Source organism: Schistocerca cancellata, chromosome 2 (assembly GCF_023864275.1).
Source record: "Schistocerca cancellata isolate TAMUIC-IGC-003103 chromosome 2, iqSchCanc2.1, whole genome shotgun sequence".
Lineage (NCBI taxonomy): Eukaryota > Metazoa > Arthropoda > Insecta > Orthoptera > Acrididae > Schistocerca > Schistocerca cancellata.
The window spans coordinates 361,602,035-361,624,894 of record NC_064627.1 but is presented as its reverse complement, the minus strand read 5'-3'; the positions used below and the strand labels follow the sequence as shown (position 1 = coordinate 361,624,894).

At 39.7% G+C, this 22,860-nt stretch overlaps 1 protein-coding gene across 2 annotated transcripts in view; it reads left to right on the top strand.

Moving 5' to 3' along the window:
• Positions 1 to 22,860, top strand: part of LOC126145734 (homeobox protein Mohawk) — a 98,143-nt gene that overhangs the window by 27,111 nt on the left and 48,172 nt on the right. For both annotated transcript variants that reach the window (XM_049915578.1, XM_049915577.1), the window contains exon 2: positions 17,399 to 17,498. In XM_049915578.1, the coding sequence (XP_049771535.1) occupies positions 17,443 to 17,498 (56 nt within the window). In that variant the 5' untranslated portion in view covers positions 17,399 to 17,442. The remainder of the gene's footprint in view (positions 1 to 17,398; positions 17,499 to 22,860) is intronic.

Sequence of the window (22,860 nt, the reverse complement as noted above, 5' to 3'; positions counted from 1 at the left end):
ACTCTCTGAACCTGAAAGTCATACATTTATAATTTAAAGGTTCGAATTTCTGATAAATATGACTATCTACTGTCCAGTATGCTTATTTTATCTGTCACAAAATATGAGAAAATTAATTATGCATTGACTGGACAATTTTGCTAGCGTTTCACTCTTTGCATAAATACAAAGATCATCCATACGTTGTAGCAAATTTACATCTCGATTTAAGATGCTGCGTAAGTCCATCATCAGTGGTGACAAGACTGAGCTGTTTGGAAGAGCTCTACTTTTCTTCCAAGCGATTTCTTGATGATTTTGCAATTTGACGATCTGTTATCTTTCAAAGTGGGCTTGAGGCAGCTCATTAACACAAGTGACTGAAATGTCGTTACGTATTTTGTAATCTGCGAGAGTAAGTATATCTCATCACACCCATTAACCGGTATGGTAAACACTTCAACAATGTAGCCTTTTGCATTGAATAGAGGTACACTATTAGTAACAGTTAATTAGTAATACGATTTGTATCGTAGCCTTTCCGAAACACTAAAAGTCGTCTTGAGAACCAAGTCCTGGAATTCATAAAACTCTAATCTGTGCTGCACTATCCATTCCGCGATCTTTTGGGTGGAATTTAGCACCCTTGTAGGTACTGTTGGAGGTTTCCTCTTTCTTAGTAGGAACGGCTCGTGCCATCTTCCATTCCGGAATGTAATTTCTAATACCGTACGTTTTATTAAAAATGCTGCATGGGAGTTCAGTGCTTACATTGTCTAGTGTGATAACAAGACGCGATGTGTGCCTTCCAGGCCTGTGCCTTGCCGTTACCCCGCAGTAGTACTCGAATCAGCTCTTCTGCTGCAAAGTGTTCGTTTGCAAAACGTTAGTGACCAGTCTCCGTCTCATTTGCGCGCAGTTCAACTGACCGGGGACCTAACTGTTACAGCAGACAGCTCAGGAGGTTGACATATGTACACAGAGTGCAGGTACTGTCATACATTCGAGGCAGTCTTTGTATTTTACCCTACCTTATCGCTCTAGTGGTGACCTGATGCAAGGTACAACAGAAATCTATCCATGTTTTTTTTTTTTTTTCCTTCCCTACTGGTTCCAGGAAATGTAATTTGCTTCGGACGCTGCCTCGTGTGCACCTTTCGCGTCATTTTTCATTACGCCACTGCTGTCGTTCATTCGTCGTCCCGCTACGTCGAAATAATAGTAGTTCTGGTTTGTTCAAATGGTTTGAGCGCACCGGCGATATAGTATACATGCGGTGATTTAAGTTCGTTCGCTTCTGCGGCCAGAAACAGTTAATGTACAAGTTTTCTAGGTGTAGACACGCGTCATATTGTGCAAAAGAGGTGTTATCGGCGTTTGGTCACTGTTGTAATGGCTTTCCCTTGGATTTACAGTACAGGGTGATTCAAAAAGAATACCACAAGTTTAGGAATTTAAAACTCTGCAACGACAAAAGGCAGAGCTAAGCACTATCTGTCGGCGAATTAAGGGAGCTATAAAGTTTCATTTAGTTGTACATTTGTTCGCTTGAGACGCTGTTGACTAGGCGTCAGCGTCAGTTGATGCTAAGATGGCGACCGCTCAACAGAAAGCTTTTTGTGTTATTGAGTACGGCAGAAGTGAATCGACGAGAATCCGCGGGAAACAACTCAGTATGAACGTGACTCGCCTAAGGTGAACGTTTTATGTGCCATTTCAGCCAATAAAGTTTTTGGTCCCTTTTTCTTCGAAGGTGCTACTGCAACTGGACTACAGTATCTGGAGATGTTAGAGAATTGGCTGTTCCCTCAGCTCGAACAAGAAGCACAACAATTCATATTTCAGCAGGATGGAGCGCCACCACATTGGCACTTATCTGTCCGTAACTACCTGAACGTCAACTACCCGAGGCGATGGATCGGCCGCCAGGCAGCCCATGACAGAGCACTTCATCACTGGCCTCCAAGAAGCCCTGATCTTACCTCCTGCGATTTTTTCTTATGGGGGTATGTTAAGGATATGGTGTTTCGGCCACCTCTCCCAGCCACCATTGATGATTTGAAACGAGAAATAACAGCAGCTATCCAAACTGTTACGCCTGATATGCTACAGAGAGTGTGGAACGAGTTGGAGTATCGGGTTGATATTGCTCGAGTGTCTGGAGGGGGCCATATTTAACATCTCTGAACTTGTTTTTGAGTGAAAAAAAACTTTTTTAAATACTCTTTGTAATGATGTATAACAGAAGGTTATATTATGTTTCTTTCATTAAATACACATTTTTAAAGTTGTGGTATTCTTTTTGAATCACCCTGTATATCGTTGCTTAACATACGCTGTGTGCTTAATTTAAAGGACCTTGTTACCAGTGACTGGAGACATCAGATTGAACAAAACTGATTCAATTTGATTCTCTTCCAAGTTATCGTTTGTTTCCAAGCTCTGGCGTGATCAAGAAATTGAAAAGAGCGCCTATGAATGGTATACTGAAAATGCGGTAGTCGTGTATCACAGCCTACAATATGCAGCTGGTGCAAGCGCCAACTAATTACGTGTTTCTTCTCCCTTTGTGAATTCTGTAAATGTCCGCCCGAAGTACAAAGGACGGCCAAAACAAATCTGGCCTGAAAACATGGACATGACTGTCGAGCAGTTGATTCTTCTTAATGAACAGCAGAACTGCCCATCTCAGAAAACGCTGGAAACTATGATTTCAGTGCACCGATTGGTCACTGTCTCCTGTTTGCGACTGCGCACCTACCGCCATCTCTGCCCCGAGTGCTTTGCTATGTCATGACGTTTGAGTGAGTGAGAGCAGCAGATCTGCGTTATACATCAGAACCTTCCCACCAGTCCTTTGAAGAGCCGTTGCGTAATCTGTGCGTGGTGCGCGGTGTCTGGTGTCTGCACCGTAACACGATTCTTTTACCAGACTGTTAACGTTAACCGACGCAGCCGCGTAGTTAACTAGTTTGTTACAAGTTCCATACTTCATTTGAAGGATTCTTTTATCGAAATAATGTGGAACGAGTCAGATTACAGGATATGTATACTAGATTAGTGTTAATATTAATGAACACGTTATTTTTTAGTCCTACTCATGCAACTACACTTACAACAAGGTTTCATTTTTATTTACTACCCGTTTTTAAATAGAAATGCGTCAATTGAACAGAAGAAGCTGACGAAGAGAAAAGGATTTTAAGTTAGATATTAAACTTGCTTTGCTACCTGTCACACATTTTATAGTATTGAGCAAATGATCAAAAATTTTCGTTGCCACGTATGGAACTCATTTGTGAGCCACTGGCAGCTTTAATAATTGGTAATAGAGGTAATTTGTCCCTCTAGTCTTGTAGAAATTGACCTCACTGTTCTCAGAGTGATGGATTATTTATTACGAATTTCATTGGCGAATACACTGCACGGTGCAATTAAAATGCGTAACACAGCGAACACCGCGTATTATTCTTACTGCTCACTTTTGTGCATTCAGTTCTTTTTTTTTATAAGTGATGAGTTACACCATAAAATTATTCCTTAAAACGTTGTTGAGTGGAAATATGCAAAATATGTCAGGGGATTAATTCTTTTGTTTCCAAGATTTTATACGAAGAGCAGAAGTAGCTGAGCTTTTTTGTTTGAGAAGCTCAGTAATATCCTTCTTCCAATTCAGGTTTTTATCAGTATGTACACCCTATCACTGACACCTGCTCACGTGCTATATCAGTTGTTGGTATGAATCTGTTTTTGTACAGAACTGAATGTTGCGTATTTTTTCAAAATTTAGGTAGAGTCCACATTATAATTCTTTGGAAATCCAAACATTTAATACATATACGGATCAAATCACAGAAAATCAACAATTGTATGGATATATTTGCAAGGCGGTGCAACAGTACACACCGCCTTAACAATATTGCGACGAATGAATGAGATGTTCGGTGAGGAGAGCACGATCATGAAGGCTGTGCAGTCTTCTAGCCGCCGCATGGCCTTATCTCTCGATCTGCGATTTTTACCTCAGAAACAAACTGAAGAGCCAAGTATTCTTAAATAATTCTTCCACACTGGAAGAACTGCAGCATAACACTGAAATCGCCATTTCTGCTGTCCCTCAGGCAGAGCTGCCACGTGTGTCTCGCAGTTTGATAAATGAGGGGATCCTGGAAAGAAAGTGCCAAGCCACGTTTTTATGCTTTCGAGATAATGCCATATTATTGTTTGAACAAATCCTCAAATCCCTGAATTATTAAATTTTAGTTGAACACATGTAATATACATCTCTAGTATACTTTATTTTGTTTTATGAGACATATTTTAAACTACATTATACAAAAATTAATATTTTAAAAAATGTGGTATGTTGCTTGGCACTATGTTGACCAAAAAACGTAACCTGTATTAGACAAAATTTTTATTAACATAATAAGTGCCTACGAACAAATGTTTATTTACTTTCTTTCTTAAGAGACAATGTTGCATTACAAAAGTAGATTAACAATGACCTGAAATACTTCTTTTACATCTTCTCCATTATCTTCATCACTAACAGCAGCAGGCAGCAAGTTGCGATAAAAGTCGTTGTAGATTGGTGGAACATAATCCATTAACTTCATTGCATCATTCAGTTTGATTTTCCTAATTTCAACAGGTCCATCGTATTTCGGTCTTAGAGCCATGGTAATTGTGTTTCCTTTATTTCTTGTAGATACCTCTTCAAATTCCATGTTCATTCTGCTTTTCAGTTTCGTAACTCATGGGTTGGTTTGTTCAAATCTGAAGCACACAGCCTCTGAGAATTTAAGCTGAACACCACTAACACATTGTTTCCTATCAGCACGTCCGCCCCAATAGCTGAACGGTCAGAGCGTTGGAATGCCACGCACGGGGGCCCCCCGAGTTCGATTCCCGGCTGGGGTGGGAGATTTTCTCCTCTCAAGGACTGGGTATTGTGTTGTCCTCCTCGTCATTTCATCCCCATTGTCGACACGCACGTCGTCCAGTGTGGCGTCGTACTCAATAAGACTTGCACTTGGCCGCCGAACTTCCCGCCTGGGAACTCCCGGCCACTGACTCCATACGATCATTTCCATTTCTTATTAGTATTAAGCAGCCCATTTTTCAGTCCTGTTATGTCAAAGAAATCACCTCTTTATATATTTACGACACTGAACTTGTGCTTACGGCCATAAGAAGCAATTACTTCTCTCCAATGTGATGGAGAGTATACATTGGGTTGTACCCTCTGATATTTCTCTGTTTTAGCAAAGTCTGTATCTGAGGGCAAGTAAGCGTCTCCAGGAATATGGAAATAATGTTCAAGTTCTTCAAACCGCTTTCTGTGGGTCGGATATCTTCAAACTGCCATTATATTCCAGTTTTTAGTCTGGCCCCCAAAGCTGTCAGAAAATACAGTAAGTTTTTTTTGTGGAGATGGGTATTGTTTTCAAATATTTGAGGATACAGCTACCAATCCCATCACTACCTCAGCCTGCAATACTTTCATCCCATACAAGCGTACGTCCAATATTCTGGCCACAATCATGTATTCCAACATTATATGTCCACAGTTTTCTGGAGTAGAAGGCGACAGAGGAACTGGGCTTGGGAGTGGACAATGTTTGCTTCAACTCTGTGGATATGAGATGTATATTAGGATCAGGCCTGGACAACTCTGAAAATTCACTTAGTTTGAACTGCAAATATTCAGCATAACGCAAGTGCTATTCCTTTTTTACGCGTGTAGCAGACTTCTCTTCTTCTGTCCCATTTTCGATCTTTATCTGAAGGTAGTCACGTGTTTTACATGTATCTACTGCTGGGAATTTAAAGCTTATATTATATTCTTCACAGAATATTTTTCTGTACTTACTTTGAGATACTGCTTGTATGTTAGCATGCTTGCAGTATTGACAGTAATTTTCATGCTGCCGTGTGAAATTCATATCACTGCCAAAGTAGACTCTTTCAGGATTTTGTAACCTACTGCAATGAGAGCAGTACTTCGGAATGAATGTGAGCATGGACACCATTCACTGCATCACTAGTATAAGCATTAGGCCTGTTGACATGTCTACCTCGCTTATCAGAAGGTGTTCCATCTTTAATTTTTGTTCTGCACATTATACATTGTTGAGTCGGCCTCTGTGATTTTGTACGCCTTGAATGCTGATAAATGATTTGTTACAAACTCTCACTGGCTTTCCATTAAACTTCACTCTAAGAATGAAAGTATTGCTTTCGTAACAATTTTTGGAGAATTTTTTTGTATCTCTGTTTTACACAACTTGCTTCTATACTGCCAAAGAAGTAGGCATTTTGCTTATCAAAATCTCCCAAGTCCCAAAATCCAGTGAACACACTTTTTATTCGTTCTTTATCCAACTGTAAGTATTTTAACGGACACTTACACATTTCTCCTATTGTTGTTGCTGGAACAGGATTACCTGCAGTAGATGTATATTCACGGCATTCGTTTCTTCTTTTTTTATTCCTATGAACCTGTAACGCTCCTTTCCCTTCTATCGACAATGTTAGAAATATATGACCGTGTAAGCATGTGCCCAAACAATTGGAATAAAATTTTGAAAAGACTATCGTTCCGAAGATTCAATATAAAGTCGGTAAATGAGGGGCAGGTTAACAACAAAATGCCTTCTAAGACAACTTATTCCGCCTACTTAATTACTGTAAAATTTAGTTTGGTTGTCCGAAAGGTTCACGTACTGTGCCAACGAGGAGGGGTACCACGTGGATCGGAACAGAATAATAAGAGTTACTGAAAAAAATATAGCTAAAAGAAATACAGTCGCCAGCCTAATTGGGCAAAATTTCTGTTCAGTAGGTGAATTAATGAGCCGAACAATCAATGCCGAGAATTACTCGAACACGCACGGCAACAGAGGGCTGCACGCACGTTAGCAAAAACAATTGAAACATTTATGTAATAAAGCGAGAAAGAAAATAGTTTGCACTCGAAATATCATTAACTAATAGAGCTGAAATTTTGAAAACATACAAGATAACACTTACATTAATGGTTACTTACTGTTGTGACAATGGCGCTACCTCACAATAACGCTACTGTTTTCATATGAATTTTGGAAAATGGCAAAAAATAGTTAAAAGAAACTCTATTGACTTCTGAACAGGGAAGTAGAAATTGATAATTACTGCATCAAAAGGTAATTATTATAGTTTAGCACGACTGTAAGTCAAAATGTGAACCAAACTTTACTAACAACAAATTACAATTATCACTGATATTTGCACTCACTCATTAATTCTAGTTAGTGCTTTTGTTCATAGTGCCAGGAATCATTTTAATTTGATTAGTTGATTTACTATTCGCAACAATTAGATCGCCTCAGATTAAAGTTCAAATTTAAAGTTAGTGAGACTGAAATTACTGAATGATTTAAGTTCAAATCTTTAATCTAACTGAATCATTTAGTTCATAAGCAAAATTAACTGGCACTGCAATTTTCATTTTTCATAAACGGTACTCGGATTATTGTAACAATAGGACAGGACAGGAACCTACTCGGTGAATGATTTTAGGAGAATGACGGGTAAACAGTTTTGATTAAACTATGGTAATTATTCACTCGCAAAACACCACAAAGCTAAGTAACGCCTTTACAAAACTAGTTGACAATAAGCTGTGGTGCAGCAATCTTACTTCAGTCCATTCTCGCCGTGACGAAGTTGCTGACGACGATACTGCTGCTGGCTTCTTTCCATGATAATTAGCGAGCACGGGAGTTATTGGCAATGATATTGGCGTGGCGGGTTCTTGATGTTGCTGCAGCCAGTATTTCCACCGCCCACGTTCATCACTTGCCACGTGCCGCTAAACAATCACTCCTCCAGTACAGTGCACGCCATCCATGCGTCCGCTCTTCACCAAGTCTCACACCAGAGTTTTCTCTCTGTGTAGCGCGCGCTGTGACGTAACATCCTCCCGCCTCCAGAGACGCCGCTACTCCAACGATATTTATTCGTTGACAAAAACCTAACGTTTCCCCAACATTTCCTCAGCGATTACTCAGCGATAGTTACATAATATACATAATTGATTATACAGCAAAATAAACAAATTAATTCATACATCGTGTACATATAAATTTACATAAAGATAAAAGCAAGTATATATACAGTAATAAATGGTTAAAGAGCACATTGGCATGAAAGTGTTCAGCCTTCTTCGTGAGTTGCACCTTCTTTCTTGATCTTTGTTGTTTTGGAGGACTACAGAGTGGCAGTCTCTCATGTGATGCCGATTTTCTTCGTGAAATAGAGTTACTGCCATCCTAACGAAAGGGAATATATGTATATAGATTAAAGGCATATTGTTGTAAACACCTCATAATAACAATCTATTACTTCAGATATTTATACTATTCAGAATACCTGTTAAATTTTTCATGAATATAAATTTCGAATCTTTATGTCAAGAAAGTGCCAAGCAACAATTTTACTTTTGACATATTAATACGTATACACAAAATTAAAGAACCTAAATGGTGTAACGTAATGTATGCTGTAATCATTTCATAAAGACAAGTAAATGAGTGTCAGAAACGTGTCTTGTAAACAGAAATCAACACTTTGTCCAACCAGCAAATACACATGATGAACTATGAGAACAGTATAATGCCAAGCAACACATTCCTGAATTTCACTTCCTGACGTTAATTCGTCCTCAGAACAGGTAAATATTCCGAGCGAGAACTATCGTCTGTCTCTTCATCACAGTTTTCCGTAGAAAAGTTCAGTTTCTTTCTAGAGGTTATCTTTATCAAATTCGTTGTGTTGTTTGACATTGACTTGCCGATACGGAAGATACGTAAAGGATTCGGGCAAGAACAGAAACCTGAAAACAGTGCCGTCTCGTGAGATTTTTGTCACGGCACTCTCTTCCCGAGACACCTCAAAATGAGCACAGCGCCTAATCGACGCCAACAGTGACCAATTCCAGCACCTGCTGTGATGTTCATAAACAAACGTCAAACCCGCGTCAGTCTTGTTGCAAGCATTTTGCAGGCCAGTTTTATTTTGCAGAACTTGTAAACAGTGTATAATCTACCAATGTAATACTTATTGTCACCAGATATTGAATTTACAATTTCCGTAACGCTCATCACGGTGGAGAAGAAAATCCAGTTCTTACGCATTCCTCCAAAAGGAAAAATTAGTCATCAGAAACCCTTGACACCATCCAAATAGATCGTACATGTATGCAAAATGGCTATCGATAAATCCAAGTTTTTAAAGTTTGTGAGATTCTCCAAAGAATGTCTGCACACAAACCACTTGTGGAAGTTTTGATAAAATTCTGTAATGAAAAGAGACTCTATTGTTGTTTCAAGTTCACGCAGATTTTCTGTCTACTATGATGTCCCTTATCCACCGATGGCCTGAATGGGGCGCGCCGTTATATGAGCCGTATTTTCTACTAGGGGAATCGCACTCTGCATTATCGTTAGCTGCGCTACGCCAAAGAAATACGTGCACTCTATATATTTACAACATATACTATGTCCGGCTTACATTCTTTAGAACTACATTTTCATCTCATTATTTACGTTTTTTCCCGTGTTTTACACTTTGGCTAAGTTTCACCACATTTTACATATGGTTCGGTAGTTTCAAAGATGTTTCACCCATTTCTAATAATTGTCCAACATTAACACTGTGTACTACATTTTTTAATACACTATAAGATCAAAAGTATCCAGACATATGGCTCAAAATGACTTACAACTTCGTGGCGCCATCCATCGGTGACGCTGGAATTCAAAATGGTGTTGGCTCACCCTTAGCCTTGATGACAGCTTCCACTCTCGCAGGCATACGTTCAATCAGATGCTGAAAGATTTCTTGGGGAATGGCAGCCCATTCTTCACCGAGTGCTGCATTGAGGAGAGGTATCGATGTCGCTCGGTGAGGCCTGGCACGAAGTCGGCGTTCCAAAACATCCCAAAGGTGTTCTGCAGGAATCAGGTCAGGACTCTGCCAGGCCAGTCCATTACAGGGACGTTATTGTCGTGTAACCACTCCGCCACAGACCGTGCATTACGAACAGGTGCTCGATCGTTTTGAAAGATGCAATCGCCGTCCCCGAATTGCTCTTCAACAGTGGGAAGCAGTAAGGTGCTTAAAACATCAACGTAGGCCTATGCTGTGATAGTGCCACGCAAAAAAAAAAAACAAGGTGTGCAAGCCCCCTCCATGAAAAACACGACCACACCATAACACCATCGCCTCCGAATTTTACTGTTGGCGCACGCTGGCAGATGTTCACCGGGCATTCGCCATACCCACACCCTACCATCGAATCGTCACATTGTACACCGTGATTCGTGACTCCACAGAGTGTTTTTCCACTGTTCAATCCTCCAATGTTTACGCTCGTTACGCCAAGCGAGGCGTCGTTTGGCATTTACCGGTGTGATGTGTGGCTTATGAGCAGCCGCTCGACCATGAAATCCAAGTTTTCTCACCTCCCGCCTAACGGTCACAGTACTTGCAGTGGGTCCTGATGCAGTTTAGAATTCCTGTGTGATGGTCTGGATAGATGTCTGCCTATTACACAATACGACCCTCTTCAACTGTCGGCGGTATGTCAGACGAGGTCGGCCTGTATGCTTCTGTGCTGTACGTGTCCCTTCACGTTTCCAGTTGACTATCACATCGAAAACAGTGGACCTGGGATGTTTAGGAGTGTCGAAATCTCGCTTACAGACGTGTGACACAAGTGACACCCAATCACCTGACCACGTTCAAAGTCCGTGAGTTGCGCAGAACGTCCCATTCTCCCCTCTCACGATGTCTAATGACTACTGATCTCGCTGATATGGAGTACCTTGCAGGAGGTGGAAGCACAATTCAACTAATACGAAAAACGTATGTTTTTGGGGGTGTGCAGATACTTTTGATCACATAGTGTATGTCTATGTTCCTTTAACCACCTACGGAATAGTCCGTAAATGTTACAATAATACTTGCAATTTTCGACGGAATCATCAAACAAGCAGAAGTTAATTTGTTATTCTCTCTGTTGCATCTGCCCTGCTACCTCCAACAGCAACAAGATTTAATAATGAAACAAATTATGTATTGTTTTACTTGTCATCCTAAGCAAAACAAAAATTGAACACTTTTACAGTTAGTCGACTGCCTATCTACCAAAATATCAGCAAACTGCTGACTGCCATGTGTGATCTGTCCTCTACCACAAGCGAGAGAAACTGCTGCATTCTGGAACCACAGCCAAAATGTATCTCGCTAACCCAAAGCACCTCTGCCCCAGTGATGGAAGCCAACTGAAATTCTCTCCTGCTTTCGATAAGGAGAGGCATTTCAGAGTTGCTATAAGGGATTTTTACCAAGATTTTAGCTATCATCACCCTTACCCCCCACCCCGCCCCACATACACACAGACACATGGTGGGGCTTGTGTGCCTTTGAAATAGAGCCATGTAGAAGAGGGTATCTGTGAAGAGATCAGACTAACACTTGGTCCCTGAAGGGCACCGGTAGCCTTTTCAGTAGCTCCAGCTGTAAGTCTGGATGGATGACTGCTCTTATCTTGTTACATCAGCCAAGCTATGTTGATATTGTGGCAGGACTGAAACTAGCAGAAAACTACAGCCGTTGTATTTCCCCTCAAATGCAGTTGTACTGCGTGATTAAATGGTGGCAATCTTTTGGGTCGGAAGTAAAATAGTCCCCTTTTGGATCTCTGGGCTGGGACTACTTAAGGGTGGATTCACCAAAAATTAATGTTACTGAAGAATGCTGATGATTGGATTGTAGCTCGAATAACCAGTCAAGAAACTAAATAGAATTGTAGAGAAAAGAGCTTTAAGGCACAACCTGAGTACAGACACAGGTAGGTTGACAAGATATATCAAGAGGCGTCAAGGATTAATGAAACCGGTAACGGAGGGGAAGTATAAGAGGTAGAATTTGTTGATGATTACGGTAAACAGATTGCGATGAAAATAGGCTATACTAGTTATGCGGAAATGAAGTGGCTTCCATATGACATGCTGACGTCAAACCAGTATTCGGACAGTAGACTACTACAACAAATTTTTAACTTGATATGAAAATTGCAAGAATATTTTAAGAGTTATAATTTTTTAAATATTGCACCAGTTACAGAATATGATGCAACGTAATTCTAATCTACGCCAAGACGCTATGAAGCAAGTTTAATATTTTCAGCTATTTAAAATAGTATATTATTCCAGTATTATGAAAAAGATAGTTGCTACTCACCATATAGCAGAGACGCTGAGTCACAGATAGTCACAACAAAAAAGACTGTCGGAAAGTGAGCTTCCGGTCACACACACATACGCACCCGCAAACACAATTCACACACACATGAGGCAGTCTCTGGCAGCCGACGCCACACAAGCTATAGATAAGAGAAATTTTGTAGACAAAATCTCCTAAATCTCTTGACCGATTACTTAAAATTTTTACACGACACTCTAATAAACTTTCAGACAGACAAAGGCTACATATTTGTTAACATCACCATCATCTTCTTCAAGTCAAGCATTAGGACTTGTTTTTGTTTCGCCTGTTACGGTACGCTTCCTCTGTCTACCTTGACTTCTTCTCCCAACTGACTTAACTCTTCTTATTTAGGGAGGTGTCTTTCTCCACTCATTCTTTCGAGATGTTCATACCAGTTCCTTCTATTTTTTGCGAATGTTAAATATATTCAGCTTTGCCCCAATTTCCGAATTTCTAACTCTGTCGGCTCTTTCGCATCACTTTTCAGCTCGTAGAAACTTCATCTCCATTGTTTGTATGCGACTTTCTTGACATTTTCTTATAGCCCACGATTGACTACCGTAAACAAACCTTCGAACTGCCATTATCTTATAAAATTTCAATCTCGTTTAATTTTTTAGACATTGTTTATTGTTCCACGTATATTCCCAAACTCTGCTAATTTCTTTCTTTGTCTTCGTCATGCTCATATATGACGTCACAACCTAAATAATTACGCTGTTTGATCTGTTCTGTTGTTGACCACAATTTTCGTCCTTACAGGATATTTCCCTTCGAAAGCCATTGATTTGTTCTTCATTTCTAAAATCTTCAGATGGTACTCTTCATAAATCTTACCTAATAAATATAGTCCCCTTTGCAGGTCATCTACATTATCCGCCAGAAGTATGATGTCGCCTGCGTATCAAAGACAAGTTCCAGTGGGAATTACTGTTAATCTTAATTCCCAGTTAAAAATATCCTTCCATTTCCGAACTGCGTCATGTAAATAAATGTTAAAAATTTCGAGTGAAATGCTGCACCTTTGTTTTACTCTTTTGTTTGTGACTATAGGCTGTGTTAGAGTGCCATTCGTATCTAAAATTACAGTCGTGTCTTTGTGCAGACCTTTTAAAATGTTTGTTAGGTGTTGTGAATATTCTTTTTCCTCATAATTCTCCACAGTTTCTCTCCATCAACATTAACGAATGCCTTGATAAAATCAATGAACGCTAAATGGGCTTCTCTATTACTCTCTCTCTGTTTTTCAATTATTTGATTTACAGATGCAATACTGCATCTGTCGTCGAACTGCCCCTTCGAAATCCTATTTGTTCTCCGCCTATAACCTTTAACCTATCGTTCAGTATTCTTGCATTAACTTCTTACGAGGTGTCAGGAAAGCTGATTCCTCTATAGTTATCGCAGCTATTGCCAACTCATTTTTGAGTAGTGGTATCACCATGCTTTTGGAATAGCTCCCATTCTCCAGCACATATGAAGTAAATGTAGTAATCTCTTTTGTAGTAAGGCGCCTCCAATATTTTAGCTCATACCAGTCGCTTATCCGTTTTTTTGTGGAGTCTTAATTCATTCACATACATTTGTCTACACATCATATTTCAAGGTCATCCTCTATGTTCTCTGTAGAGAAATTTTCTTCATACCACAAGTTCTTGTAATGTCCTATCCGTTTTGCTTGTCGGGTGTTATTTATTTGAACGACTTCTTTTTTCTGTTTTATTTAGCATTTTCGTTGTTTTATAAGCTATCACTTACCTCCCGTGAATATCGCCTTCTCTTACGCTTATAAACCTGTCCCAAGATTCTTGACATGCTCGTTTCACTGCTCGATTTGCTGCATTTCTCTCTGTTCTGTGTATCAAAGACAGTTCCAGCGGGAATTCGATGACTCTTCTCTGTTGGTTCTTGAGATACTAAGATATGCGTCTTGTTTTTTCTTATAACAATTCTGGTGTCCTAATTTTTAACCCTTTCTTCCTTCTTATCTTTTTCTTTTTTCCTAAGGCTTCTTGAATAGCTTTTTTAATTGCAGTTTCTATATTATTCCATTCCTTCTCTATTTCTTAGGCTTCTTCTTTCTTCTCTAGCTCTTGACTAAGTCTCTTCTGGTACAGGTCTCTTATGCTTTGTTCATTTAGTAAATGTTTGCTAAACCTCTGACATTCCATATTGCTACTTTGGCCGGCTTCGTCATCGGTTTATCCGACCTTGTTCCGAGGCTGTTTTGGATACTAGTAGTAATGGCCGCTTTACGAGGGCTGCTCAAGTATGGTTGGACAGTAGGGCTGCCACTTTGCAGCCTTCCAACCCGCAGGATTTTCTTTTAAGGGTTTACTCCCCTAGGAAGGCAGGCTTCCCTACACCTGAGAGTCCTCCCTACCCTTTACTTATAACTGGAGATGACAGGAAAAGGGACATAGGAAGGACAATCTTAGTATAGGAGAAAGAGACTAATAAACCGTTGTGGAACACACTAATATGGTTCCTCCCCTTCGGTCTATCCGGCTTGTGTGATCCTTCTGGTAGCTAAGCTACCGCTGGCATAGCCCTTCAGACCCAGAGCACGCAAACCTCGTAGCCCGCTGCGACAGTGCTACATTAAAGCGATGTCCCCTGCGAAGCATTTTTTAATATTTATGGTTGTTGTTGTTGTTGTTGTCTTCAGTCCTGAGACTGGTTTGACGCAGCTCACCATGCTACTCTATCCTGTGCAAGCTGCTTCAACTCCCAGTACCTACTGCAACCTACATCCTTCTGAATCTGCTTAGTGTATTCATCTCTTGGTGTCCCTCTGCGATTTTTACCCTCCACGCTGCCCTCCAATACTAAATTGGTGATCCCTTGATGCCTCAGAACATGTCCTACCAACCGATCCCTTCTTCTGGTCAAGTTGTGCCACAAACTTCTCTTCTCCCCAATCCTATTCAATACTTCCTCATTAGTTATGTGATCTACCCATCTAATCTTCAGCATTCTTCTGTAGCACCACATTTCGAAAGCTTCCACTCTCTTCTTGTCCAAACTATTTATCGTCCATGTTTCACTTCCATACAAGGCTACACTCCATACAAATACTTTCAGGAACGACTTCCTGACACTTAAATCTATACTCGATGTTAACAAATTTCTCTTCTTCAGAAACGCTTTCCTTGCCATTGCCAGTCTACATTTTATATCCTCTCTACTTCGACCATCATCAGTTATTTTGCTCCCCAAATAGCAAAACTCCTTTACTACTTTAAGTGTCTCATTTCCTAATCTAATTCCCTCAGCATCACCCGACTTAATTCGCCTACACTCCATTATCCTCGTTTTGCCCTTGTTGATGTTCATCTTATACGCTCCTTTCAAGACACTGTCCATTCCATTCAACTGCTCTTCCAAGTCCTTTGCTGTCTCTGACAGAATTACAATGTCATCGGCGAACCTCAAAGTTTTTATGGTATATTATTAATATATATGGTATATAAATATGCACTACATAAAGGGGAAATGTAATTAGCGAAAAACTCTAAATGTTCCTGACTGGTTTATTTCAAATCTTTACATGGTACTCTATTAAACGTTCGGATGGACATAGACTACATATTTTTTTACATGTATGGTACATAAATATATATATGTAATACATAAAGGGGAAATGTAGCTAGTAGATATCTCGAAAAGCCGTTGATCGATTTTATTCCAATTTTTACACTATACTACAATAAATGTTTGGACAGACATGGGTATAGCAATAATACGTGCGTAGTACATAAAGCGAAACGGTGTTAGCAAAAATCTCGAAGAGTTGTTGACAGTTTTAGTTTGTTACACTTTGCTTCACTAAAATTCATACAAATACTGGCTGTATATTTTTTTTAAACAACGATGTGCAGATTTGTGTTAAAATCAACTGCGAGAAAGAAATTACTGTGCTGTGAAAATGTGCGGTTTCGTTTTCTTTCTCACAATGAGTTTTAACTTAGATAACAGGGCATTTAAACCATTAGACAATTTTTTTCTTCCGAGTATATTCTATCTCTTTACACATACTTTTAAACAAAAACTGTATACACAACAATGTGCTGTTTTGTTTCCTCCGTCGTAGTCAGTCTTAAGAGGAAAAACGAATGTTGTATTTACAACTTATCGACTTATGATTAGAATACTACATTGGAATGTTACCTGTTCGCAGATTAAAACTATGAGAAATACTGTCAGTGAAGCTACTATCCTCACAGATTCAGCAGCTAGAGAGGTGTCTCCTACATGCCTTATATTAATGATCCCAACCGATTTGCCCATTCATTTTAAGTGACTTCACTTCTCAGTCGATGTTATGTTTGGAATAACGATAAGGAAGGCTCAAGGTCAGAGAAAGAGGAGAAACGGCCAGAGAGGGAGAAGGGGAGATGGACAGAGAGAGGAATGAAGAGGAGATGGTCAGTGAAAGGGAGCAGGAGGAGAAGATAGGCAAAGAGAGGGCGAAAAGGGGGAGATGGACAAAGAGAGAACGAAGAGGAACTGGGCACGGAGAGGAGGGGGGGAGAAGAAGATGAGGATGTATATACAATTCACGTACATATCCAGGAACTGCGAAGCATTGCCAGATTCGTTAGTATTGTATATTGCCTGTTTTCCCTATATAAAGAGTATATCAGAGTTCATGCAGAATTTTACCTTGCTGAATTCTTATTATGGGTCGAGAAATTTCACGAATGTGTTTTGATTTTTCTGAAGTTTGGCTTCCTAAATCAAATGCAACATCAGAAATATATTCTGGTGTCTTTATCTTTGCTAAAAACCAAATCTCCAAATCAGTGGTGTTTTCCAAGTAGATTTTTGCTGAAAACTATATGTAAGTCGAAGTGAAATAGTGATTGAGAGTGAATATTGTGGGGGCGAAAGACTTAACGGCCTGTGATAGAGTGTGTCGAATTTGTATTGAATGAGTTTATAAATTAGGAAGTCAGCTCAACTAGCTGCAAAATGAATTCAAGATTAGAATTAAAATTTTCTGTTATTTTTGTCAATCTGCCTTGACTTCTGGAAGGCCGCGTAGCTGTTCCAGGGAGAGACTCGTGTGTGACAGCAGGCGGTGCCGTTTGTGTTGCAGGAGGTATGAGGGAGTCGCAGTGAGGGTCGCCCCCGACGCCGGCCATGGAAGCCGCGTCGCCGCAGGTGGGCAGGCGCGTGCTGCGCTCCCGCAGGAACAGGTAAGGACAAGGCTGCCAACTGCTAAACCCTTACAAGCCGGCGACGTCAACAATATTTTTCTTTTTTTAACTGCGATCAGGCCAGAGAACCACGCCCACGTCACCATCTGATATATGACGTCATTTTGATGCGGTATAAAGGGGCATGTGGTCAGCACCCCACTTAAGTCCTTCCACCAAGGAGAAGTCCTGGCAATGCTAGTAACTGACCACAGGTTCTCTGCAGGGCAATCAGCTATGGACGGGTCACGTACCTTAGCTTCCGATAATTCAGTCCGGTGGAGACTGATTTAGCAACGAAAAGGTTTCGGACAAAAATAGCCATTATCCTTTCAAAAAATCGTGATCTGGGCGCTCATGAAACATCAAGGCAATATTCGAGTACTGCCTGTGAACAGATCGGCATTGCAGCATCTACAGTTCTGAGTGCTTCACTGCCTCGAGCACGAAGGGTAGCAGTGTCATTGACGGGCATTATGTACACGCTCCACAAAAAGAACCTATTGGCGTGACATCTCGAGAGCGTGGGGCTCATGCTATAGCTCTGTGGTTTCCAGCCTTTCTTAGACCATTACCCCTGCGTGCAGTCAAACATTAGCCAGTGTCGCCACCCACCTCCCTGTCGACTGTTGCCTCTTCCTTTCCTCCACATTATCAACAATTTAGCACCTACCTAAACTGTAGAATGAAAGACTTTTCTTGGAACAACTTATTTTTAAAATGATGAAAGATAATTGATATTTGGTTTTCGTGTTGTTGTTGTTGCTGCTGCTGCTGTCTGTGTGTGTGTGTGTTTGTGTGTGTGTATGTGTGTTAGGATGAATGGCGAAGGTATTCGTTGTGCATCGCAAGGGCTACCTACAACACCTTCTCAGATAAGAAAGCTAATTATCCACAAAGAGGGTAGACACTTGTTACGAAACATACTTCCCCTGAATTACTCCTATTCATTGCAGCACTTGCTTGACATGCACGCTACAACTGTATTTAAAATCAAACAGGTTCAGATGTGTGTGCTATATTTACTGTTTGTAAATCAGTTGATTGCTGCACTCCTTACTTGCAGAAATTTGGCGACTTTGGACTCTTAATGCTTTGTGTCTAACCACTCTAGTAATAATAATAATAATAAAATTGTGTACAGCACTGTAGTAGCCCTTTTGTAGTTAATTCTGTGTCGTGCTGTCAATTAATTCATTTATCTCTCTCGAAACGAGTAATGAAGCAATTTCTGAACTGCTACAATTACTATCTAAAACCTGAAGAAGATATTTTCTTTAAATATTTAGCATTTGTTACGTGTATGTCTCACTTTTATCGTCAGCGATGTACGGAACAAAGAACATCATATGTGTGTAGTGGGTGGACTATGTGAGGAACCCGTAATCTACACCACATTAGAGCTACTAATTAAGAAAAGCAATTATTGATAACTTATTCAATAAGTATTAGAGTCTTATTGTAATAATAGTAATGATCTTTTGAAAATAATTTAGTTTCGTGATTGAAACAGAATCGAATCGTTTAGTTTTTACCCCTCAGAAAATTTCATTTTACCCCTCAGATGGTAATTACTCCCAGGTTGGGAATCACTACTATAGCGGTACCTACCGCCTTTCTAACTAATCACAGCAACCACCACAGGGTATATATAGATTCTCCTTTCACGTTACTCCAAGTTATCTTAGTCCTTACTATCTTATTATTTTAAATTTCTCTCATGGTTAGGAGTCCTTTCACTTGATGCAACCTTGCTGATACAAAATTTTAACATGTCAGTAATCATGTCAATATGTTGTGGTGTTAATTTAGTGTCCTCCAGTTGATGGATTCGACACGGATACCCTTACTGTCTAGTTGCTCAATCAGCCTTTCGGTCTGTTCATAATTCTGAGTGAAGGGGTTAGGGTGCGAGAAAACGTCGGGGAGGGGGGGTTGATTTTTTAGCTCTCTGGAGGACCCAATTTTGATCTTTCCTTGTTTATGTCTTTCGTTTTCGCTCATTGTACTTGTGTATCTCTTGTTTCTTCTAGTATGCCACCACACTATTCGCCCCGATGTCCTGTTTTATTTATTTTGACGAATTCCCCTCTCCAGAAGTTTAATTTTTGACTACGAACTTTGGGGCTAGTTTTAGTGGGCTGTTGCGATACTGTTGTAAGTACGTTTTAATTTTGATTTTTTGTCTGTTAAATAATAAAAATAAATATCAAAAACAAAAAATTAAAAAATTTTTAATTTTTTTTGATTAAAGGATTTTTATAGTATTTTGATCATATGTATTAAAAAGGATCCTTTCCTTCTGGTGTAGTTCACCTGAGAATGCTGGTTTAATGCAGCGAAACCGGTTGTAACAATAAAGAAATCACCCATTAAAGCCGTCTTGCGGTTCATTTTATTTCCATTCATTATGAATTAATTAATTAATTAGAGTGAGGTACGGAATGTTCCTGCAGGTGAAATGTCACTACATTGGACGTGCTAACAGCGCAAGTTGTTCCTCGTGAATTGTTGCAAATGAATAAGGTTGCCTTATATATTGCCGGTATGTGGGGACCATCACTATTATGGACCTCCTTGTCACGAAATCGCGACAGATGTTGTCCCGTTTTTGCAAAATTCTGTTATGAGCTTGGCTCAACTACTAAAGTAACGCCACCTATTAGCACAAAATGTAAATGCAGCCTCAGTTAGTTTTATTTATGTCAACAAGCTTATGTTGACAAGGTCATCTCACAGATAGCGTTGCGTGTTGCATATCCTTTTAGATCTAGCTCCATCATTGGAGAAAATACCAGACTTCTCCAGCAGCAGCGCCCCACTGAAGAATTGGGCAGTCCCCATTTGAATAGCGATCTGATAAGACTATTCTTCCTAAACGTGATACGAACAACGAGTGCAAGTTAGTAATGTTTGAAGTCTTTACTGCGGGTATACAGGGCGTGAAGTGTTTAGTGATGTGTACTTTGATGACTAAAGAGTTATTGTCGACTGTTTACCGTCTAATAAACTTATCTTATCATAGCTTACGAAGATGCCTAAGGATTGAAAGAGAAAGTGTCACTTTTCGGATGATTACACAACAGAGTGGCAATAATAATAATAATAATAATAATAATATATATGTCATTTCACGCCACACTTTTTGCCACTTGTTTTTCTTTTCAGTAAAACCTTCTACCAAAGCTTTGTAATGGATTATATGTTCACCTTATTTTCTTTATGAAATTAGTTACTAAATATGATTTTCCAAAATTCCTCTCAGAGAAGAGTAAATACATATTCCAAGAATCCGAATCAAGAACTGCTGCTAACATGAGTAACTTAGCAGATATCTTCAATGTAGCAAAGCAACTGAAATTACTTAATAAAGGGAAGTCTCCCGGCCCAAATTGTATGGCAACTATGTTCCTTTCAGAGTATGCTGATATAGAAGCTCGGTACTTAGCAGTCATATACAACGCTCGATCGATGAAAAGTATGTATTATTATTATTATTATAGTTAACTATTATCACCGCATTGAAACTGAGAAGCGTAGCAGCATTTATTTGGGTATGAAAAAACACAGGCTAAAATTCTGTGGGCATACTAACCGAATGAAACTAACGAAATAAACTAGAAGGTTGTGAAATTGTAGAAAAAACTGAAACAATAAAATGCATAGGTGCAGAAAAAGAAGAACCAAAGCATAAGTAACAACTTTATACGTCAGACAGAAAAAATGTTAGGCGGCAAATTCAGGATTGGATAGCTGACCTCTCTGAAAGATCCACGAACACCGGAACAGCATGGTACGACGCCAGGAAAAAGCCCATTCTGAGAGACCAAAAATAATTGGGGTATAAAGAAAAGATAAATCAGAACTCTGAAAAAGTCCTTTCTCGTGCGTCACATGGTTAATAATAATAAGAATCATTATTATTGTTATTATGTTATATTTTTCTTTCTTCAGCTATGCTACAATTGAACTTCTGTGTCTGATCGCATCCACATCGACGAAACATTAGACTTCCTTTTTCTTCTAACCTTCCTGCACTGAAATCAATACAGACTGATAAGTCCAACGCTCTTTCCAATAGTTCCAGTATCTCTCTGACCGCTACTGCACGACGGGGAAGTTGTCTATTTTTCTTGTCTGTAGTGTGTTTAGGAAAGCCTGTATCTGGTTTCCATGACGCGAGGCATGATGTGTCCACATCTGTAAACATCGTGTATATTCGTGTCTGCACGCCCCACGTGAAGCTCCGTACGTCGTATATCTCGACCATTGGACACCGTTCGAGGGTGTAAGCCGAGTCTACATCTACAATCTACAACTACACAATTGATCTGCGACTCACAATTAAGTGCCTCCCGGAGGGTTCATCGAACCACCTTCAAGGTATTTCTCTACCGTTCCACCATCAAACAGCGCGCAGGAAAAATGAACCCTTAAATCTATCCGTGTGAGCTCAGATTTCTAGTATTTTATCGTTCCTCCCTATGTAGGTGGGTGACAACAAAATATTTTCGCGTTCTGAGGAGAAAGTTAGTAATTGAAATTCTATGAGAACATCCTGTCACTACGAAAATCACTTCTGCTTTAATGTTTGACACTCCAATTCGCGTCTCATATCCCCTATTACGCGATAATTAAAAACGAGCTGCTCTTCTTTGAACTTTTTAGATATCTTCCGTCAATCTTATATGATGTGGATCCCACACCGCACAGTAATACCCCATAGTAGAACTGTTTTTCCAAGCGTTCTGGCAATAAATCGCTGACTTCGGTTTGCTTTCCCTGCAACATTATTTATGTGATCGTTCCAATTTATGTTATTCATAACAGTAATCCCTAAGTATTTAGTTGAATTTACAGCCTTTTGATTTGTGTATTCTATACTGTAACCGTAACGGATTCCTTTTAGTACTCATGTGGATGACTGCACACTTCCCATTATTTAGAGTCAATTCCCACTTTTCGCACCATACAAATAACTTGTCTAAGTAGTTTTGCAATTTTTTCGATCATTTGGTTACTTTGTAGGACAATAAATGACAGCATCATCTGCAAACAATCTAAGAGGGGTGCTCAGATTGTCTCCTAAATGGTTTACGTAGATCAGGAACAGCAGATGTGCTATAACACTTCCTTGGGATACGCCAGATATTTCTTCTGTTTTGCTCAATGACTTTCTGTCAGTAACTACGAACTGTGACCTTCCTGACAGGAAATCTTGAATACAGTCGCACAACTGAGATGATACTCCATAGGCACGCAATTTAATTAGAAGTCGCTTGTGAGGAACGGTGTCAAAAGCCTTCTGTAAATCTAAAAATATGGAATAAGTTCGACTCCCCTGTAGATAGCACTCATTACT